The sequence below is a fragment of the Mesocricetus auratus genome, unplaced genomic scaffold (genome assembly GCF_017639785.1).
Source record: "Mesocricetus auratus isolate SY011 unplaced genomic scaffold, BCM_Maur_2.0 Super-Scaffold_100007, whole genome shotgun sequence".
NCBI classification, from domain to species: Eukaryota; Metazoa; Chordata; class Mammalia; order Rodentia; family Cricetidae; genus Mesocricetus; species Mesocricetus auratus.
Genome location: NW_024429191.1, coordinates 86703134 through 86729417, shown reverse-complemented (window position 1 = coordinate 86729417; position 26284 = coordinate 86703134). Strand labels below are relative to the sequence as shown.

Sequence of the window (26284 nt, the reverse complement as noted above, 5' to 3'; positions counted from 1 at the left end):
CCCTACTGCAGAGGCCAACAGTACAGCCCAGCTCTTAGCTTGATTTCCTGATTTTTCTGGTCCTGTACTCCAGACTGCAAAGGTTCTTTTGTTCTTATTTAGGACTAAACAAAGTTAGTTTTGTTTGGGGGGGTTGATTAGCATGGTGATGGAGTACTTTCCCTGAAGAAGTGAGAAAAGCAGAGGCTTTCGTCTTTTCACTGGACCAGTGGCCTTGAGGAGAGAGATGTGAGGCCGGTCTCTAAACAGCATTAGCACGTCACCAGCTCCTGGCCTGCCAGCCAGGCAGGATTCCACCCACCTCTCCATTTTTCAAACACACAGTGCAAGTCAGCTTTGTAGCCACACTCTTGCAAACCAGGCCTGCAGGTTTCTACACATGTCATGTGACCTGTGCTCACTTGCATCAACCTGCCTCATCTCTAAAATGGAGATCATACCTACCCTTCACAGAGGGAGGGCTACTGACACGACCAAATCACACAAGGATGAGCCAGGCATGACCCAGCAGACCTATAATCCTAGCACGTGGGAGGTGTAAATTCAGACAATCAGGATTTCATGGTGATCTTAACCAAAAAAAAAAAAAAATCCAAACAAGCTGGGCATGGTGGCTTATGCTTTTAATCCTAGCATTTGGGAGGCAGAGGCAGGCAGATCTCTGTAAATTGGAGGCCAGCCTGGCCTACAAAGCTATTTCCAGGACAATCAAGGCTACACAGAGAAACCCTGTCTTGGGGGAAAAATATCCAAACAACATCACATGGATGGTATTGCACTATTAATAATTGCACATTATTGTTGTTACGGCCTCCAACAGCCAGGTTTCATGGAACCAATCATTCATTGGTTGATAGGGACTTCAGGCATTGTCTAATTTTTGAAGTTAAGATGGTGAAAAGGTAGGCATCAATGCCACATGCCGGAAATCTCAGCACTTGGGAGGCTGAGGCAGGACTGTTGCAAGTTCAAGGCCAGCCTGAGCTACTTGGCATGGCAGTGTCTTAAAAAACATGCCATTTCCAGCCAGGCAGTGTACTGTAGTCAGAGCTGCTGCACACGCTGAGGTTGGAGGATGGCATGAGCATCTCAGACTGAGGAAAGCCTGTGGTCCCACTGCCTGTGAGGCTGAAACAGGAGGATCTTCAGCTTGGGGCCAGTCTTGGGTGAGCTGGTGAGATCGTATCTAAAAAAATAAGTTACCAAAAGAAACAAACAAGCAATAAAAACAGGAGCAGGGGGCTGGAGGGATGGTTTGGCAATTAAGAGCACTGGCCGTTCTTCCAGAGGACCCCCGTTCAACTCCCAGCACCCACGTGGTAGCTAGCAACAGTCTGTAATTCCAGTTCCAGGAGATCTGACACTCATGGCAAGACACCGATGCACATAAAACATAATGAATGAATTAGTGAATAAGTAAATGGGATCAAGAGTTCAAACTTAAGTTTAAGGCCAACCTGGACTACCTGAGACCCTGTCTGAAATGGGGAAAAGTTTAATTATTCCTACAAACTGGCCAGCTATTATTCAGTGGTAGCCTGGCAGGACTGCAGTGGCCTTATTAGCACACGATGCATCAATACACCTGCTCCCCACGTAACCCACACCGGCTGTTAACAGCACTGCGTAACTGGGTCCCCATTGTGTGTGTGTGTGGGGGGGGGAACAAAGAGCAAAGAGGGTTTTAATTAAAATTTAGAACTGGCTGCTCCTCCCTGTGGCGACCCTCCACGCACATTCTCAAAGTAGGTTCTCTCGAGTTTCTAACGTCAGAAAGACCGTCTCTGAACCACAACCAAGGACCAGGGTTTGGCGAAGTAGACAGGGAAATGCAGAGAGGAGCGTTTGCTGCGGAGCAGTTCCCAAATTTCCCCTCGAGGTGTGTGATGGACTCGAGGAAACCAACTTTGCGCCCCCTCTGGCTCTGAACTGTCCCTGATCCTCAGACGCACGCTGTCCTCAGGAGAAACTCCTAACTCGGGCTTCCCGGGCAGCATCCATTTAGTTCATTGTGACCTTGGAGTCAAGGGGCTTGGAGATATGGGGATCCCGATACCCTATAGAGGCCTCCCCGGAGGTAAGGCAGCCTTGCACCTGTGCCGATGTCGCCTCCCGCTTGGGCGGGTGCACGCGCACGGAGCAGAGGGGGATGCTGACTCAGCCATGCTTCTTCCATCCCTTTCGCGCAGCGCGGATGCTGGCTGCAGCCAAGGCGGGGGGAAGGCAATGCACCCGCAGCAGCCGAGCGGCGGGCTCCTCGGGCCCCACTGCGGCACTCCTTCCCCATGCCCGGAAGGGGAACTGGAGGGGCGCGCGAGTTGACGAAATTTTGGGGGGGAAGTGGTGGCTGGAGGAGGAACTCGGGAGCCCGCGCGTGCTCTGCTCACACCCAAACTGGAAGGAACCTGTTCAGTCCGGGGCCAGCGACGCGCGGGACCAGCCCCGACGCGCGCCTCCCCTGCCCCCCCATCCTCCTCACTGGCTCCCCAGATCCTTAGGGCGCGGGCGGACCCGGGAGCTGCGCTCAGAGAGGGGGGTGCCGGGGCGCACTCGATCGCCCTCCCGCTCTCACTGCAGCCAAGTGCCGGGGTCCGATCGGGCCGGGGATCACACGGGCACGCGCGGATGAGGGGATGAGGGCGTCGGGCCAAGGACCCCAGAGGCGTCGGCGGGGATGGGCGACTCGCGATGGCAGCGCGGTTACCTTCTGTGACCCCCAGCCCCGGCAGGCGGCAGGCGGGGCGCGTGCCTTGCGCGGCCCCGATCCACGTGGGCCCGCGCGCGCGCACCAGGCCGGCCCCTTCCTTGCAGGCGCTCGGCGCTCCCAGCACATGGTCGGCGGCGGCGCGCCCCCGAGGCCGGCGGAGACCGGCTGCAGCCGGTATAGGATAAGAGATAGGCAGAGAGACGCGGGGCCGGGGCTCGGGCGGCGGCACGCACGGCCCGGGAGGAGGAGACCCGGTTGGGGGGCGGGGGGGAGGGTGTGGCCCGGGTGGCCGAGGCTGGCGTGGGTTGGGGGCCAGGGTGCTCCAGGCTCCCGGCCAGAGCCAAGTTGATAGAGACTCGGGCCCACGCCCTAAGGGGTTAAACCTTTTCTCATGTTACGGAGCGGTTTATAAGAAGGCTCGGGAGGCCCAGCCTCCGCCTTATTGGGAGCCTTTTGGGGTTTATTCTCTTCCCTTCTAACTTGGTGAGTTGGTTTTTATTATTTTACATGCTTAAAAGTTTTATTGTGGGGTATGGGTTTTTTTTAGTTTTTTTGTTTTTGTTTTAAATATAGTGTTGGGGGGCCTTTTTTAGGGCGGGGGGGAGGAGGAGGAAAGCACTTAACATTTTAACATTTTGAAGAGGTTAATCCGAAAAATATTCTGACAGTTGGGAGTGCTGGGGCCACAGGGATGACGCGCTCTCGGGCAGTTGTGAGCAGCTGAGAGCTGAATGTCCACGACCCTAGACAGATGGGTTCTGGGAAATACCTTAAAGGGTATTTGATTGTCCCCAACCCGGGGTGAAAGGACCTAGGCTGTGAGGAGAGTCCGGCGACGGTCTCAGACCCTCTCTGGGTTTTCCACATGAAGTTGCCTGCGCGTCACCAGAGCGATATGTCAGAGAAGGTACCTTCCTTCCCCAGGCTCGCTCGCGCGCGCACACAAGGCGGCCACTGAGGCAGCACGAGGGGAAGCGGGACTCCGGGTCTCCGTCCCCTCTTCCCCAACTCCCCAGGGCAGTCCTAGGGGCAGACAGACTTCTCCTCGGATCATGGGTCCCACACCTTGACGGTCTGCACTGTCACCCACTGCTAGTCGGTCCCGCGCAACTTCCAAGGTTCGCGGGGCTACCAGCGACAGCGAAGTGTCTTGAGCTGAGCGGCTCCAGGCTGAGGGAAATGATTTGGCAGAGGAAATAGGTTAATTTCCTTCTGGGTTGTGTTCATTCCCCGCACCTCGGCAGACAAGTGACAGAAGTTTGTTAGGTGGCGTGTAAAAAAAAAAAAAATGTCATCAAACACGAGGGTGGGGGGAGGGTGGTAGGAAAAGCTCCCGGGGATCCAACTGGGGAAACGCAATTACAACTTGTTAACCTGGTAGCTGGTTTTGTTTGCACAGCTAGAAATTGTGCCAGCTCCTTTTGCGGAAGGAGGTTTTTACCTTTGGATTGAGATTTCAGCCTCCGTAATCTGACTGTTTTTGCAAACCGTACTGATGAGTGGCTGGCTGCAAGAAACACCAGCTCCTAAGCTGAGATCTCCCCAGTACCAGCACTATTATGTGGCTCTGGGGGTGGGGGGGAAACACCGTGAAACACCTTTTCTGCTAATTAAGGGAAGGGCGTTTAAGATGGAAACTGACAGTACGTAAGTAAACAATGCAGTCAAGTGGAAAAATGGTCTTAATGAGTACCACTAGCCCCGAGTTTTCCTTCTGTGGTTTCCAGAAACAGGACTCTTCCTCAGTGGAACTCCCGAGGAAGACACTTAAATTAGGGGCTTGGGTTTCAACTCAATGGTCTTGCCATACGGATGAATTGGTTGCAGCCAGTGATTCATTCAACTTGGCCGAGGCAGTTTACCAGGTTCGAGTTGGGATTTTTTTGTTTTGTTTTTAGAGAGAATTCAAAATAAGTGTCCCCCACTCGGAAACTAGTCTGGACAGCTGGGGCTAGAGACTGCTTGTTGGAAGCCACCTCCTCCAGGCTACACCTTGAAGGAGATTCCCAGTGCTTTGGTTCTGCTGACGGCAGCCATCTCAAGTTCCAAGACTCTTGAACTTTGGTCGGAACTGACCCTAGGCTAACCCCAGAGTCTCTCCAGTAATCCAGTATTTTTATGCCTTCATGCCAAATCCGGACACCATCACATTAAAAGGTACAGGGAAGGTCCCAGGTAACAAGTGTCCCCAAGTCTTGTAGGATGCCCCTTTTGTTTTAGGGCGTGCCTTCTCCACCCTCTCCCTTCAGTGAGACGGAGTAGCCCCAGCTGGCCTGAAGCTCCCTGTGTAAGTGAGCCTGGTTTCAAACCCATAGCTCCCTTCCTGCCTCTGCTTCCTGAGTGCTGCCTCTATAGGTCTATGAGCACAGAACCTGGCTCCATTTTGTTTTGTTTGATTGTCTTAATTTTACATTCTCTCCTTTTTCCTTCTTGAAGGAGACACTGAGATAACCAAAAGCTATTAAGAAATAGTCTAAACAGCCCAGCCTTTTTTCCTAAGAGACATTGAGGGTCGTGAGAGGAAGCCAGCGGGAGCTCAATTAGACTAGCAGAGTTTTCCAGCCAGAAAATACCAGAGACTGCTTCCACGGATGAAATTTAGCCATCAAGAGATTTCTGCTAGGTAGTGAGGGCTTCCAGAAGATAAACCCACTGGCCTCCCTGTAGGTGGTAACCAGAGCCAATCAGGGTCAAAGGTCAACCTGGAATTGCCTCTACTTCAGAAAAGAGGTCTGGACTCAGACTCTAATTAGGTTCAGGATCCACGAGTTGTGAACCCTGAAAATCAAGAAGGGAGGTGGTCGCCAGAGACCCTCAGGTAGCTTAAGCAGCCCTGCCCCTTAGGTCCCCCAAGGTCTTTCCCATCAGGTACAACCTCAACACCACACGGGCAGGCTGTCTTTGCATTCTGTCACTTGTAGAGGCTTTTGAGTAGCCCGGTTCAAAGGTTAGGCATTGGTTACGTTGCGCTCTGGGTGACAGAGAGCTAGACGGCCTGCTGAATAAATGGCAGAGGGGAGAGCTGAGGAGACTGCTTATTCTGCAACCAGACACTTCCTCATTTCACGACTCCTTTTCATACGGCAGGAGCTTTGTGTTGCTTTGGGGGTGTCTCAAGGCTCACTGTTTAGTAAGCTTTGGGAGGGTTATTTTTGTTTCTGTTGGGTTTTAATGTTTATTATTTTGCTTTGGGGGGGTTGTTTTTTTGTTGTTGTTGTTGGGGGGGGGAGAGAAGATAGACAGTACTGTAGCCCAGGCTGAACTTCTTTTGAGACAGAGTCTTGTTGTGTAACCAAGCCGGCAATCCTCCTGCCTCAGTCTTCTGAGTGGACCACAATGCCCAGTTTGTTGGGTGAACTTTGAGCTATCGTGTGTGATACACAGAATGTTATACAGCAGTGGGTCTGGGAAGAGTAGCTGATTGCCTGTTTCATGCAATCTTTTTTGCCCCCATATAGGGGTTGAAATAGGGTCTTGTTTTAACCTGAACCAGCCCAAACCAGCTCAAACTTGCTATGTAGCCACAGGTGACCTTGAATCCCTGATACTTGTGCCTCCACCTCCCACGTTAGGTAGCATGCTACCATGTCCAAGGTTTTTTTTTGCTTTTTTTAAATGTTTTTTATGGTTTTCCGAGACAGGGTTTCTCTGTTTTGTTTTGGAGGTTGTCCTGGAATTCACTCTGTAGACCAGGCTGGCCTCGAACTCACAGAGATCCTCCTGCCTCTGCCTCCCGAGCGCTGGGATTAAAGGTGTGTGCCACTACCGCCTGACGGTACCCAAGCTTTCATGTTCAGTCTTAGATAGTACATGCCCGTATCATCTCCTGAGGCTTCCGCTCTGTTACTACGCTACATTGTGGTCTTAGCTTGGAGTCATGCACAGTGGGACATGGGATGCTCCAGACACATTCGGGGAGGCCATCTTACCTTTCTGATGATCCCAGGAATAAGGAAGCAAGTTTTGCCCCCCCCCCCTCAAACCAGGATTCATCGGGCATGGCTGCTTTGTGCTTTTAATCCCAGCACTTGAAAGCTGAGACCGGAAGATTGTTGCAAGTTTGAAGCTAGCTGGAGCTAGAGCGTGAGTGCAAGTGAAAGTTACGTTTGGTTGAAGCCAGAACAGAGAGGCATAGATGGAAAGCAGGATTTTAAAGCACAAGTTAAAAAAAAAAAACAAAAAACAAAAAAAAAAAAACAAAAAACGATCGTCGAGCCGGGGCTCCGAAAATAAACAGAAGGCAGAAGTTCCCTGTCTTCCGGCAGCTGTCACAGCACAGATCTAATGTCCGGCTGCTTCACACCCACTCGGGCAAGACCCTTCCAGGGCTAGCTCAGTCGCCTTGGGCCACGCACTAGGTTCAGCCTGAAAAATCAGCTGACGAATAGAGCTTAGTGCTAAAGTATAATAGTCAGCTGCTAAAGCTGGACAATGTTAGAGCATCTCCAGTCACCGGTGGCTTCGTAGAGCATGCTTTTAATCCCAGCACTTGGGAGCTAGAGGCAAGGCAGATCGCTATGAGTTCAAGGCTAGCCTGGCCTATATCCGTATCAAGTAGCAGGACAGCCAGGGCTACGTAGAGAGAGACCCTGTCTCAATAAACAACAGCCACTTCTCCTTTGAAGAGGAGCGCAAGCCAGAGATGGGAACTGACTACCCCAGGCCACACAGTTGTATGCTAAACAGTTTAGGACCTCTGTACCTGGAGGTCAAGTGCTTTGGGGATGGTGAGGGGACTGAGTAGGTACAACTGACAGCCTAAATCCAATCTTAGGAACCCATCTAGCGGAAGGAGAGGAACCAACCCCTCCCCCACCCCCACTGCAAGTTGGTCTCTGACCTCCACATGTGCGCTATGGCATGAATATACCCCACTCCTCCCGAAACATGCCTGTAAATAAATACGCTCATGTAATCAAAAATATTTTTAGTAGGGTGCTTTGTCGGGCTAGGGGTGTAGCTCAGCTGCTGGAGTGCTCGCCTAACGTGGTTGAAGCTCTGGGTCCCTAGTATCACAAAAGGCCAGTGTGATGGCTGATGCCTACAATCCCAGCACTTAGGAGGTCTTGGAGAAGCAGAAGGGTCAGAAGTTCAAGGTCATCCTCTATTCCACAGCAGTTAAGAGACCAGCCTGAGCTAAGTGAGACTATCAAAAACACAAAGGTGCTTTGACAAAAATGACTTCCTCCCAGTAAATACAGAAAAACACTTCCCTCCCTGGCCTTTTAGTCTGTTGCTCTGTTGGCCTGGACAATCTGCTTCTGGTCTGTTTGGGCCAAAACCCTTTACCTCCCTGGACCTGTTTCCCTGTTTTGCCAATGAGGAAGAGAACAAGCTGACTTTGGACTCCCTTGCAGCCTCAACCTCCTGTAAGTCTAATTTCGTTTGAAGGCTGTAGGTTGATCCTACCACCACCCAGCTGTTTCAAGAGTAGTGTGAGCAGCTGCAAACACAGCTTGCAGGTTGTCTGGACGCAGCCTTTTGGTGTCTGTGGGAACTTTCGTTTGGCTCAAACTACAGCTGCAGTTTGGTTTTACCTGTCCACATGAAATACAGAATTTAATCAGGACAAAGGTTCAACTTGTCTCCCTGGGATCTTTATCCCAATATATTTCTGTTCAAATTATCCCCGAGGACACCATTAAGACTCTTAAGACTTTCTGGCCAGAGGTGGTGGCACACACCTTTGATCCCAGCACTCCGGAGGCAGAGGCAGGAGAATCTCTGTGAGTTCAAGGCCAGCCTGGTCTACAGAGTGACTTCCAGGACAGAACAGCCAGAGCTATCGTAGTGAGACCCTGTCTCAAAAAAAGCAGAAAACAACAAAAAAAGAGAAAGAAAAAAGCTAGATATGAGGTGATAGTCAAGACATAAAAATCAGGTTTTGTGACCTATAATCTAGTTGAGCAAGTAAGACAAATGCATGGAAAGTAAATGATTGCCCGTTAAGCAATTCCTCTCACATGAAGGTGAGACCACCTCAGTTCAGTTTATCAGAGGAAGTCTGATGGAAAAAGGACCGAGTGAGCGGGGCTGTGGAGGGTGCCACAGCAGCTGTAGAGACCGTGCGCAGCTTCAAGAAATGACTCGGCCAAAAGCAAGGTAGCTGGAGACTACAAGAGCCAACAGGGACCTTTTGTGACCTTGGCAGGTGAGTCAAGCTTTAGAACCAGAAGGGAAAAAAGTTACCAACATAGATCGGGGTCTGAGTATGAGGCTCATGGAAAGTGGGACTCTTTACGAGTAGGTTTTATTCTCCAGAAAGAGCAAACTAATTGATAAGCACGCACACACGATCTCTCTCTCTCTCTCTCTCTCTCTCTCTCTCTCTCACACACACACACACACACACACACACACACACTGCAATGCAGTGTTGCCAAAAGATTCATTTTTTTAGCCAGGAGGACCTAGGAGCCTTTACAGGGAGCAGGTCCAATAGATAGATTCGGACAACAGCCAAGGCCTTGACAGCTTACAGGCTCACAGCCACCATGGCCTCCCTTCCCCAGGAACCACCGTCACAAAGCCAACACCAGGAAGTACTTTTATTTGGTTGTCTCCGAAACCACAGCTGACTGCCACAGCTGCCTGTCTTGAGGGTGACTTTGGAGAGACCACTGCAGAAGGAGGAGTGTTGTAGAAACCTCCTTTGCTGGCGGACTCCCGACTCCCGTCGTAGACCAAATGCTTTCCATGTTCAGGACACAAATAACTGTCCTGAAGCTGCCTAGACTACATCCTGGAGCTCTTTCACAGCCCTTGCTGCAGTTTCATTCATTCTCAGGCATGATGTACAGCCTGCAAAGCCCTTGGCTGCAGTGAGCATAGGCTTCTTCTTTGTTGTTTGTTTGGTTTTGGTTTTTGGTTTTTATGAGACAGGGTTTCTCTGTATTGTTTTGGAGGCTGTCGGTCCAGCCCAGCCTCAAACTCACAGAGATCCGCCTGCCTCTGCCTCCCGAGTGCTGGGATTAAAGGCCTGTGCCACTACCACTTGGTGAGCATAGGCTTCTTAATGCATCCCATGCTCTGTTTCACTCGGCCAGATACTTACAGGACCAGGATACAGCTCCTTCAAATACCAGTCTACTGTGGAGAATATCAGTATCAATAGAATGAATGACAATAAGCTAGGTTACATACGTTGCTGTTTAAGGTTGATTAATTAGGAGCCAAGGAGATGTTTTCTTTCTGTTCTGCCAAGCCTGACTACTTGCATTTGGCCCCCAGGACCCACGCTGCAGAAGGAGAAAACTGAGCCCTGAAAATTGTCCCCTTACATCCACACGCCTGCGTTGGCACAGTGGTTCTCATGCTGTGACCTTTGACCTCTGACTTCTATGTGCGTGCACAGGCACATGGGCACACACACATCCACAGAATTAATTTTGTGAGACAGGATTTCTCAGTGTAACAGTCCTAGCTGTCCTGTAACTCACTCTGTAGACCAGGCTGGCCTCAAACTCACAGAGATCCACCTGCCTCTGCCTCCCTAGTGCTGGGATTAAAGGTGTGTGCCACCACCCCCCAACCACACAGTTAATTAAAAAAAAAAAAAAACATCGAGCGTTGGTGGCACACGCCTTTAATCCCAGCACTCAGGAGGCAGAGGTAGGTGGATCTCTGTGAGTTTGAGGCCAGCCTGGTCTACAGAGTGAGTTACAGGACAGCCTCAAAACAATACAGAAAAACCCTGTCTCGGAAAAAAAACAAAAACTTACAAGTCTGCTAAATACATACGAACTGTTTTTGTTTGTTTTTCAGTTACTGTAGTACATATACAATCCCAGATACTTGGGAACCTGAGGCAGGAGAATCCCAAGTGTAAGGCCTGCCTGAGGGATGGGGGTGGGGTGGACCTTTAGCTCAGTGATAGATGCCCGCCTAACTTGTGCAAGGCCCTGTATTCCATGCTCAGCACTGCAAAGGGAAAGAGAAGACAGCTTTTCCTATGTCCTAGTTGTGTGAATGTGACCACCTAAGTCAGGAGAAGTGCTATGTAAACATCCTAAATTATCTGAAAAAATTCACCGGTGTACTAGGATACAGCCATAATCCTTTATTGATTGTTCATTTGTTTATCTGTTTTGGGAAGGGGAAAGGTAGCTTGTTTTATTTAGAGACAGGGTCTCATGAAGCCCAGGCTAGCCTTGATCTTGTTATGTATTTGCCCAGATAAGAGTTCTTATTGTCAATATGAGCCCTAAAACTATGGATAAATTTATCACTGTGCAATACTACGTTTTAGTTGGGCTAAAATTGTATATGCCCATTTTGAAAATCTACGTAACTGAAGAGGCTTTCCAGTATGTGTAATTTATCCTATGAACTCCATAGGCTCTAGAATCCCCTGGGAGACACACTTCTGGGCTTGTCTGGGAAGGATTAGGCTGAGTAGGAGGCCACTCCTTAATGGGTGGGCCCTCTCGAGGCTGCATAAAGAAGAGCCAGGTTGAGCAGAGAGAATCATTGCTTTCCGCTTCTTGACTGGATGACCAGCTCTTGGGCCACTGACTTCTCCACCCTTGACTGACTGCATCCTTAAACCGAGAGCCAAAAGAAACTGACCCATCCTTAAATTGCTTCTATCAGGGTATTTTTTTTCTCCGTAACAAGAAGTTGACCCAGCCTCTCTCCAGTGTTAAATTGGTATCTTTTTTTTTTTTTCCTTTCATTTGTTTAGTATTTGGTATTCTCTGTGTAGCTTTGGAGCCTGTCCTGGTACTCACTCTGCAAAACAGGCTGGCTTGGAGCTCACAGAGATCTTCCTGCCTCTGTCTCCCGAGTGCTGGGATTAAAGGCGTGCGCCACCACATCCTGGCAAATTAGTGTCTTTTACTTAGCTATGTTAAGGCTCAGGATTGCTCATTCTGTTGTAGTCTGAACAGAAAGTCATAATGAAATCAGGACTCACTTGGTTAAGTTGACATGCTCAGGGCCTCACAGGACTATAATGCTTCATTTAGCCGATGTTAAGTGTTTGTCATGCATTCTAAAATTAATTATTTCCTGGTGAACAGAAAATTCTTAGGCTTTCATGGAGAGTTGTCTCCTGTCCGAAAAGAAACCTCTATATGTGAGATGCCAAATACTAATCAGGATGCTATTTACTGAGGGGAATGTGGTAACTAGAAGGACTGTCTAGATGACCTGAATGGGCAGCAGTACTAAGTAGAAATGCTTGGGGAGTCACTAGCCACAAGGGTTTGTCTCCTGGAAGGTACAGGGTCCTCTCAGTGTCTGGCTTTCTTTCTATCAGCATGCCTCATGGCCAATGCATTTCCTTCTTTCCTTCCTTCCTTCCTTCTTTCCTTCCTTCCTCCCTCCCTCCCTCCCTCTCCCTCCCTCCCTCCCTTCCTTCTTTCTGTTTTAGTTTTAGTTTTGTTTTTTGAGACAGGGTTTCTTTGTGTAGCCTTGGCTGTCCTGGAACTCCATCTGTAGACCAGGCTAGCCTTGAACTCAGAGACCCATCTGCCTCTGCCTCCTGAGCACCGGGATTAAAGTGCCACCATGCCCGGCTCCAGTTCATTTTCTGTACCTAATTTCTATTCTTCAACATAAGCGCCGATGCTTGGTCTGGTGGGCCTTCTGTGTTCTTCAGGGGGCCTTCAAATATTCTTCTCAGGTTCCTTGTGTCTGTTTATTGTTCTTCCCTTTTAATTATTTTCAAATTCTTTGTGGGCCCCATGTATAATTCAAAGATAGATATAAGATTGTATAAGGCTGTACTAACTCCACATGATCTGAATATTTAATAAATAGTTCTTGTCAGTTATGTTTGCTAAAGATGATTACATCAGCTAGGTGTGGTGGCATGGACTGCCCTTTAATCCTAGCATTCAGAAGATAAAGTCAGGATGACCAAGAGTGGTTGTCCTTGCATACATAGTTCAGATTCAAGGTCAGCTTGGTCTACGTGAGACCTCACCTCACGAAAGAGACAGATGAAGAGAAGACAGGAGAATGATGAGCCCTCATGTTACTAGTCTGAATGCTTTTTCTCATGTTTTAATTTCAGATCAAGAATGACCCAAAAGAATTCGAAGCTTTGTTCCAGAGCCAATGTGTATACCCAAGTGCCTGATGGAGGATGGGGCTGGGCTGTAGCTATTTCTTTTTTTTTTGTTGAAGTCTTTACCTATGGCATCATCAAATCATTCGGTGTCTTCTTTAATGACTTAATGGACAGTTTTGATGAGTCCAACAGCAAGATCTCATGGATAATATCAATATGTGTGTTTGTGTTAACATTTACAGGTGAGTACTTGAGTAATACTGATATGTGTGTTTGTGCTAATATTTACTGGTGAATATGTGGTTGGTATCAGCGTGTGTGTGTGTGTGTGTGTGTGTGTGTGTTAACATTTACACACTATCAGCGTATGTGTCTGTGTTAACATTTACAGGTGAATATGTGGGTGGTATCAGCGTGTGTGTCTGTGTTAACATTTACACACTAGTACATCTGTCAGCACAAACCTAGCCTGTACGCCTTGCCCTTTTTACCTGCCTGTCCGCCTACCTGACAGCAGTCAGCGTATTTGTGATGCATTTTCTCTCATAGTCCTTTTGGACTGTCTAACCTCAGTTAAGGAATTCGGTTTTCAGAGGGTTGGGGCACCGGCAAGAATTAGGAGACATCGAGAAAAGGCCATGTTTGCCAAATGTAATGTCTTTAGTCTAACACACGCATTAAACACATGCCATTTGCAACTTGGGAGGTAGTTCAGTGGGGGGATGCTTGCCTAGCACATGTAAGGCCCCAGGTTCGATTCCCAGCACCATTCAAAACAAGAAGTGAGATAGGTGCTAGTAGTCTGTAGAGTACTTTGAAGACAGTGGTAAACCCCAGTTCTCCAAGGACATAAGTTACTGGCTAAGAAAGCAACATCCAAAAGTCCCTAGTCGCTAGCTTCAACAGCTCATGCACTAAAAACGGAGCCCTACAGAAGATTAGCATGACTCCTGAGCAAGGATAACATGCAAATTCATAAGGCATCTCATTTTTAAAAAAATAATTAAGGGTGTTTTGCCTGCATGTATGTCTGTGCACCTTGGGTATGCCTAGAACAAAGGAGGCTCGAAGAAAATATAGGATTCCCTGAAACTGAAGTTACAGACAGTTTTGATTCACCATGTAGGTGCTGGAAACTGAACCCTAGTTCTGTGGGAGGGCAGTCAATGTTCTAAATTGCTGGGCCACTTCTCCAGTCCCTCTGTGTTTTTAAAAAGAAACTCATTTGAGGCTGTAGAGGTGGCTCAGCAGTTAAGAGAACTGACTGCTCTTCCTGAGGACCTAAGTTCAATTCCTAGCACTCACATGGTGGCTCGCAACCATCTATAATGGGATCTGAAGCCCTCTTCTGTCATAGAGTTGTAAATGCAGATAGGGCACTCGTATACATAAAATAAATAAATCTAAAGAATCCATCTTGCACACTAAGGCTCTGGACTCCGTAGCAACATGCTGAGGAAATGGAATAGGAGCATTTCATGGTGGACGCGGGAAGGAGAAAGCTTGGGATGGGTAATGGGTATATGTCAGCCCTCTGTCTTAGGGTTCCTCACTCACAGGTTCAATCCGCAAGACTGAAAATGTTACATGGCTATTGACTGGTACTAGGCTTACCATGATTAACACAGCCCAAAGTCTTCCTTGTTCCATTATTCCACCCTAAGCAGGATGTAACAGCTGTTTATATGCCAATGCCTCATTGGGTTGTCAAGATGTGGAGGTTATATGAGTATACGGACGTTGTGCATAGGTTATGTGCAAATACTGTGTCAGTGTAAGAAACCTGAACACCATGGATTTGGGTCTGCTTATGGGGGAGTCCCAGAAACATACCCCAAAAGATTATAATTTATATTTCTTTATTTTTGTTGTACTAGAAACTAAACCTCAAGCTTCACGCATGCTAGGCAAACGTTTTACCACCAAGATATATACATCCCACTCATAAAATCCTGAATACTGTCCTGAGGAGACACAGAATCCCATCACCTGATTCCCCCAAAAACGTGATTCATCATGGCACAACCCTCCCGAACCCAGCAGCGCAAAACACGATGGGCTGACGGACTGGTGCCACTCCTAACACCCGCGCTCTCATGTGGACGGGCCTGCTTTGAACATGCACGCCGCCGTCTCGTGCTCACCTGTCTGTGAGAGGCGACACCAAGGCTTTCCTGAGCTCGCCCCGGGGAGCCAGCCAGGCTGCCTTTAAAACTTCCCTCACCCACCCACTGCAGGCAACATCACCTGCGAGGTTACTGCGGAAGTTAGAACCGCTCTCTGAGCGTAGTTCCTTTTTGCCATACAGCATCCCAAAAGGCTGCTCAGTCCTGTTGGGTTGCTTTTGAGAAGGGATCTCACTATGCAGAAGTGGTTTCCGCAGCAGCTATCAATATAAGCTTGCAGGTGCTTGTGACCAAAGCTGATAGGAGTTTAATCTCTGAGACCCACGTGGAAGAAGCAGAGAAACAACTCGTGAAAGCTGCCTTCCAGCTACCACTGGTGCTCCCACATACAACACACAATGTTAGAAGTTTAAAAACGCGTGTTTACATTCTGAGTAATTCTAACAGTAATGTGTAGATTAATTCCGACAGAATTCTTTCCTTTCCCTCCCCATCCCTTCCATCCAGTGTGTTCCTCTCTGACCCAACTCTCAATGGTTGACATATCTTACTGTCCTCCTGCCAGTGCTAAGTAGCGTGTAAGTAGGAAAGAATTTGCTAGACTTCAGTGTCCCAGGGGATGGAGTGTATAGGAGCCAAAGCAAACTGAGATTCCTCAGTATTCTGAGTTAGCCGCTGTCTTTTAAGTGAACATGCCTGAGAATCGGCCTTATTTCCATCCTGAATTGTTTTCCGGACGTCAAATGAACTAAGTAGATGTTGACCACGGACGGGATTCTCTTAACAGGATCTGGAGCAGTGAAGACAAAATTAAAAGCAATTAGAGTGATCACAGGGAAAGCCAGTGTATGCTGGAGAACCAAACGTGTGTCTAACTTTGTATTGCACATGATAAGCCACGATCATCCATCTACAAATATATTTTGTATACCCACCCTCATCAATGCTGGAATCTAAGGCTTGCTTGTGCCGGGCAAGTGCTCTACCCCTGAGCTATGCCCCAGCGGCTTGTTTTCCTCTTGTTATCTTGTTGTAGAAGTACTGGGTGATTGAATCTAGGACCTGGCTGTTGCTATAACAACTGCTCTACCCATGAGCTGCATCCCCAGCCTTCCTTTAAATTTTTGTCCAGGGTGGCCTTGAATCCCAGTCCTCCTGCCTCAGTCACCTAAGTAGCTAGGGTTACCTTCTTATACCACCAGGCCTGGCACTTTGTGTTTTAAATCGGAACAAATGCTGAAATAACCTCTGTCCTGTGACCTATAACCGTTGCATGAAACATACTAGGTTCTTACATCACCGCTTCGAATTCACAACCTGCAGGAAGGAATCACAACGAAGCCAGCACAGAGGCCCGAGTTCACACGTCACTTTCTGTTCCTTTCCCCCTGCAGCTCCCCTCTCCACAGTCCTGAGCAACCGCTTTGGACATCGGCTGGTGGTGATGGCAGGAGGGCTACTTATCAGCACAGGCATGATTGCTGCCTCCTTCTCCCAGAGGGTCTACCACATGTACATCTCCATTGGGGTCATCTCTGGTGAGTGTCTCTCTCCTTTCTCCAAAGTTCTCTGCATGCTTCATTTGAAGAAGGGAGGGAGGAAGCTGTACCCAAATTGTATTTCTTCTTCTTCTTCTTCTTCTTCTTCTTCTTCTTCTTCTTCTCCTTCTCCTTCTCCTTCTCCTTCTCCTTCTCCTTCTCCTTCTCCTTCTCCTACTCCTTCTCCTCCTACTCTTTCTCCTCCTTCTCCTCCTTCTTCTTTTCTTTCAAGTTAATTATGTCTGAGATCAGTGATTTTTTTGAACCAGGTGATATGGTCCCTGAGTATAAATACATTCTCACGCTGGAGAGATGGCTCAGAGGTTAAGAGCACTGACTGTTCTTACAGAGGTCCTGAGTTCAATTCCCAGCAACTACATGGTGGCTCACAGCCAACTATAATGAGATCTGGTGCCCTCTTCTGGTCTGAAGACATACATGGATGCAGGATGTTGTATTCATAATAAATAAATCTCAAAAAATTTATAGCAAGGAAAAAATACATTCTCAAGTGTTTAAGAACTTCTGTTTGATTTAGGGAGAAAAAAATTTTACGTGTAATGAAGAGAACTGTTTCTCTAGGTTGAAGCCAAAGCGCATCTTTTTTACAACTTAAGACTTAAGTTCTTAGGCCATCATTTCTCAGTTCAAGTTCCGAGCACCCTGAGCCTTGTAAGGGGAAAGTAGTATGCCAGACTTAGTCTTGGAGGTGTCTAAGAGGACACTGATGGTAGGTGATATTTATGTGTATGCCCAGTTTGTAGATTTTAAACTTTGTATAGAGCTCTGCACACATCAAAAGACTACGTTGGCCAGACAGGATGACACATGCTTGTAATCTCAACACTTGAGAGTTAGGCTTAGGCAGGGAAATCATGAGGCCAGCCTGAGTTACATATCTCCAAAGAATAAAGGAAAAAGACATTCATTTCATATTCAAATATTATACAAAAACTACTTTTACTGATTGATCCCCATTGTGAATTGTATAAATTTGGGGAGCTCTGGAGAATAGTTCTCCGTCCTTATATCTTAGTATCCCTAAATGACCATTGCAACATTTATTTATTTATTTATTTATTTATTTATTTATTTATTTATTGGGACCACCTCTTGTATTCCTGGATGGCCTCCAAGTGACTATGCCAAAGGTAACTTTGAACTCCTGATCTTCCTGAATGCTGGGGTTATAGGTGTGTATTACCATACCCAAATTTTATGTGGTGCTGGGGACTGAACCCAGGACTCTGTGCGTGCTAGGCAAGCACTCTAACAACTGAACTACACCCGCCACCCACAAACGCCTGAGGTGAAATCGTTTTCTTTGCCACTTTCTGCAGAATGAATGGGTTGGCTCCCAGAGCTTACACCTTTTGTATAAAGCTCCTTGCACACGAACGATGCCCTCCAGGCTCGGAACATGCTTGGTTCTCACCGGCCCTTTTGGTTTTTGCCTACAGGTTTGGGGTACTGCTTTAGTTTCCTTCCAACTGTCACCATTCTGTCACAGTACTTTGACAAACGGCGATCTGTCGTCACTGCGGTCGCTTCTACGGGAGAGTGCTTCGCTGTGTTCGCTTTTGCACCAGGTAGGTGAGTGACAGTAGCTCATCAGCGGGGGACCAGGAAAGCCACTCTGCTGCTATTGCTGTGCTAACTTCGGCCGACAGTGTGGGTGACTCTCACTCTGCGTAATGAGATGTCACTTGCTCTCTCTTCAGCACATTTTTAGGATATCCTCCTTCTCTCCTATTTTAGGAATTCACACCACGCTAATCTTAGTCCAAGTTTACATAAAAGGGTACATAATCGGTGGTAAGACTTTCTTGAAACACGAAAAGATAACCCCTAAATTATTTGGTAATTTGGACTGTTTATATTATGATCATTCCCTTTCCAAAAGAGCTACATTCAATGTAGATTTAAATTATGCCAGCAAAATCAGTTTTCATATGTGCATATGAGTGACCTCACAGCAAACTCTTTATCCCTGGCTTATCTCCCCCAACTTAATGTTAATACATGAAATGCAAGAGAAGTAATGTAGCAGACAGATAACCCTCCAGGCCCAAATTCCTTTCTTTCCCCTCCTTTTTCCCTGGTTCCTTGCCTTGTCCTTTCTAGGCATCAAATTTGGGGCTTTTTACATGCCGGGCAAGCATTCTACCGCTGTGCTGCTGCATCCAAGCCCAATGCTCGCTCTTGATGGCCGCATCGGGTGGGTTGCAAGATTACAAACAGGAGTGATGAGGAGTAAAGTATTATAACACCTGAAACTTTTCAGGTGATCCACATAGCACCCGTCGTTTCCGATCTCGGTAGGACCTCCATTTGTAGTACTAACTGCTCTTAGAGAAGACCCAAGTTAGCAAACTCCTAAGCATGTTGTGGTTGTTAAGGATATGATCACGGAGACACTGGAGCACCATATCCTTAAATGCTAGGATAAGAGAGAAAGTCTGTCTTTTGGTCCACAATGGAGGCCTACAAACATTTGTAAAAAGGGTGATCCGCCCTTGGGAAACACTGACAAAGCCCAAGGTGTCAGGGCAGACATGCTTAAGAGTTTGCTATCCAAAAAAGGGAGAGGCAAAAGGAAATGTCACGCTTTTGAATCAGAATAGCGGGCAGGCATCACAGCGAGGGTCTTATTTTATTTTTTATTTACTTCATCTCTATAAAGATGGAGTGCATAGGATGTATAGTGATACGGTTCAGAGTTGGATAAATTATGTTTACAAAAGGTCTGAAATTTTAAAAAAACTTTGTTGTTAAAAGATGCCTTTTTCTTGCTTCCCTATTGGCCAACAGTGCTTTATTGACATATACACAGGATTTCCCCATCAGTTTGTGGTACCTGAGGGGTAGAACCCAGGGCCTCCTGCATGCAGGTGCTCTACCACTAAGATACGTCCTCAGCCCTGGGAATCCGTTAAGCTTTGGGGACTCTGTGTGTGTGTGTGTGTGTGTGTGTGTGTGTGTGTGTGTGTGTGTGTGTGTAGTATGTGTTTTATAACTTCTCAATTCTGTGGACTCAGCACAAAGCATCCTCAGACTATCTGCATGCACAAATATGGTTCAATTCCAGTCCAGTTTTACTAACAAAAACAGACAGTGGGTCAGATTTGGCCTGTGGATTATTGCTTGTTGAACCTTAATATAGGTTGTAGACATATCCTCCTTCTTCTGCCTCTGCCTTAAACCACTGCCCAAAGCTTTCAGAAAACTAGGCAGACAGTTCTTATAGCACATATAATAAATGTACACATTTTCTTATTCATTCGTAAAATGCACCAGAATGCAGAACAAAGGATAGTCTACAGGGCTGATGCTGCCATGCAATGCAAGAATAAGACCCTGAGTTTGGATCCCCAGCAGCCATGTAACAAGCTGGGTATAGTGGCAGATGCCTGTATTCCCAGCACTGGAGGGATACAGATGGATCCCCGGCATCAATCAGTCTTACCGAATTCCAGATTCAAGAAGAGAGTCTGTCTCCAAGAGTAGAGAGGCCAGGAATTTAACTCATGGTAGAAAAGCCTTAAACCTAATCCCTATCACTGCATAAAAACAAAAGTGCCAGGTGGTGATGGCATATGCCTTTACTCCCAGAACTCCAGAGGCAGAGGTAGGCGGATCTCTGGTCTACAGAGTGAGTTCCAGGACAGCCAGGGCTGTTACACACAGAAACCCTGTCTCAAAAAACAAACAAAAAGAACAATCAAGAAAGACACCCAGCATTGGCCTCTGACCTCCATATGCAAACACACACTTACCTTCCCTACCCCCCCACTCAAAGAATAGTATAGAATGACTTGCATTCATGCTCACTTTGAGCAAAATTTGTTAAGTTTTTAATCCGTATTTCTCCTAGCTACTGCCTGCTGGGTCTGGAGTCTGTTATTGACCTTGGATTTCCCTTTGTTTGCTTCTGTCTTTTCAAGCCATCACGGCTCTGAAGGAGCACATTGGCTGGCGATACAGCCTCCTCCTCGTGGGCCTACTGCAGCTGAACATCATTGTCTGTGGCGCCTTGCTAAGACCAATCACTATCCAAGGACCAGGGTCACCGAAAGCAGTCACTCACGAGCCCCGGAGAGAAGTGCAATACATGCTTGAAAATGAGAAAACAAGAACCTCAATAGACTCCATCGACTCAGGAGTAGAGCTAACTACCTCACCAAAAAATGTGCCTAGTCAAGCTAACACAGAGCAGGAAGCCAGGGCTGAGCAGCAGCAGACCCTGGTGGCTGGCCCCAAGCACAGCCACAGGAAAGCCTCACTGTTAGACTTCTCCATTTTGAAAGAGAGAAGCTTCATCTGTTACGCCTTGTTTGGCCTCTTCGCCACGCTCGGTTTCTTTGCCCCTTCCCTGTACATCATCCCTTTGGGTATCAGTCTAGGCGTTGACCGGGACCGAGCGGCATTCTTACTATCTACCATGGCCATTGCTGAAGTGTTCGGAAGGATCGGCGCTGGGTTTGTCCTCAACAGAGAGCCCATTCGGAAGATCTACATTGAACTCATATGCGTCATTTTACTGACGGTGTCTCTCTTCTCCTTCACTTTTGCTACTGAATTCTGGGGTCTCATGATGTGTAGTGTGTTTTTTGGCGTCATGGTTGGGACCATAGGAGGGACCCACATCCCACTGTTGGCCGAGGATGACGTCGTTGGAATCGAGAAGATGTCATCTGCAGCCGGAGTCTATGTCTTCATTCAGAGCATTTCAGGGCTGGCAGGACCACCCTTGGCAGGTAGTTAAATTGCCTTTTCCTTATTTATTTGTGGGTGTGCATGTGCCATATACTCATGGGTATGCATGTGCTACAGTGTGCATGTGGAGGTCAGGGGACAACTTGGGGCAGTCACTTTTCTCCCTCTACCGTGTGGGTCCCAGGGATTGAACTCAGGCTGTCAACTTGGCAGCAAGCACCTTTTACCCACTGAACCATTTCAACGGCCCGTGCAACCGTCTACTTTAATCTTCTACTTGTGCTGGCTTGCTTCGTGGGACTGATTGTAAAGTCTTCTTCCATTTTTACACCTGAGGTGAATTTTTGTTTCCCCGGATTAGAGAACACAATAGTTAACCCTCTTAGTTTTAAAAAGAAAGAAGCTGAAAAGCCTTAAAATTGAAGGCAGTGGTCATTTTTATTTTATGTGTACTGGTGTTGCCTGAATATAGTGTGTGTGCCGTGTGCATATCATGCCTATTGCGGCAGAAGAGGGCACTGTGTGTCCTGGGACTGGAGTCACAGACAGTTGTGAGCTACCATGTGGGTACTGGGAATCGAACCCAGGTCCTCTGGAAGAGCAGTCATTGCTTTCAACCTCTGAGCCATCTCTCCAGCCTTTCTTTCTTTCTTTCTTTCTTTCTTTCTTTCTTTCTTTCTTTCTTTTCTTTTCTTTTTTTTTTTACGAGACAGGGTTTCTCTGTATTGTTTTGGAGGCTGTCGGTCCAGCCTGGCCTCGAACTCACAGAGATCCACCTGCCTCTGCCTCCTGAATTCTGGGATTAAAGGCGTGTGCCACCACCACCCCGGCAAGCCTTTCTTAAGAAGGGAAAAAGAGCTGGACACGGTGGTGAACAACTATAATTTACTGTATTTGGGAGGTCGGGGTAAGATGATCATAAGCATGAGGCCAGACTGGGCTACGTAATGAGTTCCAGGTCCCCTGGGTTGTACAGAGAGACTCTGTTTGGGAAAAAAAAGTGAAAATAACTCACAATGGTCTTGTAGTTCCATTAACCCAAACGTCAGGTGGCAATAAGGTTATAATGTGCATGATTCCCCTCTAGCCTTAGACAAGGCAAGGTAACAGAAAACACGTGAGAGGCTTGGACTTGCAGACACAGGTGCTAATCTTGACTTACATTACTGGATCACCATGTGACCACAGCTGTGAGTCTGAGGCCAGTGAATTGAGGCAGTTTAGGCAAATTGTGAAACCCTGCCTCAATAAATAAATAAATAAGACAGTAGGTCAAACTAAGGGATGGAAAAGATTTTGGTTTGAACAAGGGCCCAGGTGAGAGGGTGTGTGTGGTAGCTGTATCGCTAATAGCTCCAATGCTTTCTTCCAGGCCTACTGGTCGACCAGAGCAAGATCTACAGCAGGGCCTTCTACTCCTGTGCAGCAGGCATGTCCGTGGCTGCTGTGTGCCTCGCCCTGGTGAGACCTTGTAAAAAGGGCCTGTGCCAGCATCCCCGTTCAGGTGAAAACCAGACAGACAGCCATCACAGGAAGGCGCTACAGGACATACCAGAAGACTTTCTGGAGATGGATCTTGGGAAATGTGAGCACAGGGTTCATATGAAAACGGATCCAGTGTGACACATTTTCATGTCATAGCTTCTGTGTTGCCTGGGAAAAGAGCCCCTGGGGCAGGTGCCGACCACAGGACCCCACCTTCAAAACTGCATAAGGGGAGTGCATGTGCAAGCAGCTGTGTCAGCGTCTTTCCCTTTCCTGTAAGTCCATTGTGCTTGCTCTTTAAGCCAAAACCAAAACAACCAAACACTTTTCCGTACAGGAATCCAGCCCTATTCAACAGCAATACAAAGATGCATGGAAGGACACTGGTCTCATCCCAGCACTACAACAATGCCATGAACTGGCAAACTGGTGTTCAAAGTACTCTTATGTGTGTAGACTATTATTTCATAAAGTGACATCCAGCCCAAGTCATGGAAATGTATTGGCCATTCCAAAAAGAAAAAAAAAAAAACAATCTTAAATCATTAAAAAAAAGTTGCTGATTTTCAGAAATACAGGTAAATTATTTTTTAAAACAATTTGAAAAATTACTAAGGTTTAAATTGACAAACTGTGGCTTCTGAGTTTTCTCAGTCTTGCATGGAAAGAAAGCAAGTATTTAAGAGTAAGCATTTGATTAACATGCAAAAAAAATTAAAAACATGTAACAACTTGAACTTCAAAGACTGCCACTTCTTTTTATGGCCAGCCATCACCACGAGTATTTCAGTAGAAATGTTAAATTGCACTCATGTTTCCTATTGTTTTTCATAATTCAAGAAATGAGTCACTGTAGTATTTTTTAATTTAAACAGATATTTATTACTAAGTTATTCTAGGATGATCAGAATGATGAAAAGGAGGGCCAGTGAGATGGCTCAGTGGGTGAAGGTGTTTGTCTGCTGCCAAGATTCACGACCTGAGCTGATTCCTAGAACCCACATGGTAGAAAGAGAACCAACCTCTCTGAGTTATCCTCTGACCTCCACACACGTGCTATGAGGTACATGCGCCCACACACGTATACGCACAAAAAAATCTAAAATGTTTTAGAAAAACCCTAATAATCAGAATAAATAAAATGTGATATACACACTATCCCCCCCCCTTTTTTTTTGGCTTTCCTGGCTGTCCTGGAACTCCCTCTAGACCAGGCTGACCTCAAACTCAAAGGAGTGCTGGAATAAAAGGTGTGCGCCTGGCTACACAGCATTTTTCTTTTTACCTCCTTTCTGCAGCTCTTTAAATTCTTCAGAGAGCTTTTCTTGTCTCGTAACATTAGTCTCCTGACAGCCCGAGCTGTAATGATTCTTTGGTGTTGTTAAAGGCAACGTGTGCTATTTAAGGGGGGGGGGCGGGGATACTGGATGGCAAATGGTCTCCGTTTTTAAATTATCACCTAAGAATACTTGAGGATCTTCTTTGACTAGAATTACACTTCATTGAATTGTTGGAACATTTCCAGTGGTTTTTGTTGTTGTTGTTGTTATTTAATCTTTAACTGTTGAAGCATTTCTTCGTTTCATCTGAAGTAGGAGGAACATTTCTGTCACTATCTCACAAGTTACAAGTTGTAATTTACATCTTCCATAGAATACTCGATTGTCCTAAGTTGCCATGGGTACCAGGCACCTGGTCACTGCTGTTGGCAAGTTCCACTACGTGTGTGTATAGTGTTCTGCATTCTAGAGTTCTCTGTAAAGGGGGCAGTGTGAGGACGAGGGGGCTGCCGCCTTCCTTGCCTGTCTGACTGCATCTCCCCAACTGGGTGGCTGGTGTTTGCTGCTCAGCATTTCCTCATCTTTACTGTTCAAGACAACTCAGGGGGAACATAGAACAAGCCTAGTTTGGTTACAGGTACACACAAGCTTGAATCTTTCTCTGCACTTAAGATGAAAGTGGCGTAGTTCGTCACCACAGGCTACCTTTTATACAGCGTCGTATCAGCCATAGAAATGGGACAATCTGTAAAACTTTGGGGAGGGTTGAGTGACTTGAAGACAGAGTGTCTGTCCAAAATAAAGCGGACACATCTTTAAAAACAAGGTGGATGTAGCAGAGCTCTGTGGGGTTGCCCCGAGAAACGCTTTAGGCTTGTGGGCAGTTTCCGCAGAGGCCAGTGACGTCAGCACTTTACGACCTATTTTATACTACGAATGTTCGATGCGATTTAATATTTATAACTGATTTCTGAGGGGTCTACTCTTAAATTTATTCTGTTTACTGCATGAGACAAGAACACGTATGCCATATTTCAGTGTGTCAACAATCAGGGGTGTAACTGTTGGGAAGGGAAAAGAAAAGAAGAACAGAATGGCTGATTTGTTCCGTAGGAGTGACATTCCGGTACTTCTGGATTTACAATAAATTTATGGCTTCTTATTTAAAAGTCTGATGCTCTTTTGTATTGAAGTGCTTTTGACTGATTTCAGAAACTGTAAAATCTTTGCACTACCCCAGGACACACAGGATTCTCAAGGCGTGGGTAATTCAATCTTCCTTCCTTCCTTCCTTCCTTCCTTCCTTCCTTTCTTTTTTCCATCCATAGTCAGGAAGCAGAGAAAAATGCCTAGAAACTTTTGAAATAATTTTTCTCAATTCTTTGGGAATTTCATACAGAATTTTAAAAATTTATTATTTCATGTGCATTGGTGTTTTGCCTGCTTGTATATCTGTGTGAAGATGTCAGATCCCCTGGAAATGGAGTTACAGTCTCGAGCTGACATGTGGGTGTTGGGAATTGAACCTAGGTCCTTTGGAAGAGGAGCCAGTGCTCTTAACTGCCCCCATGCAGTGTATTTTTGAGCATATTCAACCTTCATTCCTCTTTCTAGCTCCTCCCAAATTCACCCCCACCTCCCTCTCACCCCCAAGTTCCTTTGCTTGGCTGGTTTTTTTTTTTGTTTGTTTGTTTTTTGTTTTATAGCCCATGGAGTCCACTTTGTGTAGTTTATGGGTGTGAAGCAAGGAGGACCTATCAGCTCACACCACTAAAGAAAATGGAACTCCCCTTCCCCAGAAGCTGTCAATAGCTCCTTAGATTGGGGGGGGCGCATGAGCCCTTCCCCATCTGTGCTGGGGTGTTGTCTGGCTTGACAACAGCTGCTGGGAGTCCACAAGCACAGCAGTCCTGTCAGGTTAGAAGACAATGGTTTTGTTCTAGTTCTCCCGGACCTCTCGCTCTTAGGATCTTTTCACCTCCTCTTCCAAGACAGTCCCGGAGCTTTTGTGGGGGGAGCGGGCAGTGTACAGGTGTCCCGTTTGTGTGAGCATTCACTCACTGACGTACAGTCCCTGCATAACACAACACTAAAACCGTTCATTTATTTACTCAGAGTTTCATAGGCTGGCCATAAACTTCATAACCCTGCCTCAGCCTCGCTATACACTACGTTCGGCTGATTTTTTTTTTTTTTTGAGACAGGATCTCTCTACATAGCCTGACTGTCCTGGAACTCTGGATTTGTAGAGCAGGTGGGTCTCAAACTCAGAGAGATCTACCTGCCTCTCTCTGGCTCTGCAGTGCTGGGATTAAAGATGTTCGCCATGATGACAAGCTTGACCATTTATTTTCTATTGATGCCTATAAATTACTTTGGAATGCTTTAGAAAGTAATCCAAAGAGAAAAAGAACAAC

At 46.8% G+C, this 26284-nt stretch overlaps 2 protein-coding genes and 1 pseudogene across 10 annotated transcripts in view; 2 read left to right on the top strand and 1 right to left on the bottom strand.

The window, feature by feature from the left end:
• The window catches only part of Arsg (arylsulfatase G), a 135771-nt gene that overhangs the window by 98134 nt on the left and 11353 nt on the right, over nucleotides 1-26284 (bottom strand). The window contains exon 1 of one of the 5 annotated variants that reach the window (XM_040749997.1): nucleotides 2705-2860. The exons of 3 other annotated variants lie outside the window; for them this stretch is intronic. The gene's annotated coding sequence lies outside the window, so the exon portion shown is untranslated. Of the gene's footprint in view, nucleotides 1-2094; nucleotides 2346-2704; nucleotides 2861-26284 lie in introns of those variants that run through there. One more of the 5 variants, XM_040749998.1, reaches the window with a different exon arrangement.
• Slc16a6 (solute carrier family 16 member 6) lies at nucleotides 1948-25029 on the top strand. 5 transcript variants are annotated; one of them, XM_040749993.1, is made up of 7 exons: nucleotides 2995-3190; nucleotides 4606-4864; nucleotides 12726-12964; nucleotides 16243-16386; nucleotides 17847-17975; nucleotides 20331-21143; nucleotides 22475-25029. In XM_040749993.1, the coding sequence occupies exons 3-7, from the start codon at nucleotides 12733-12735 to the stop codon at nucleotides 22723-22725; spliced, it is 1569 nt and encodes a 522-aa protein (XP_040605927.1). In that variant the 5' UTR covers nucleotides 2995-3190; nucleotides 4606-4864; nucleotides 12726-12732; the 3' UTR covers nucleotides 22726-25029. The 5 variants fall into 5 exon arrangements, with proteins under 5 accessions (XP_040605928.1, XP_040605924.1, XP_040605927.1 ...); XM_040749994.1 differs by lacking the exons at nucleotides 2995-3190; nucleotides 4606-4864 and adding an exon at nucleotides 1948-2077; XM_040749990.1 differs by lacking the exons at nucleotides 2995-3190; nucleotides 4606-4864 and adding an exon at nucleotides 2449-2881.
• LOC121141628 lies at nucleotides 13617-13717 on the top strand (annotated as a pseudogene).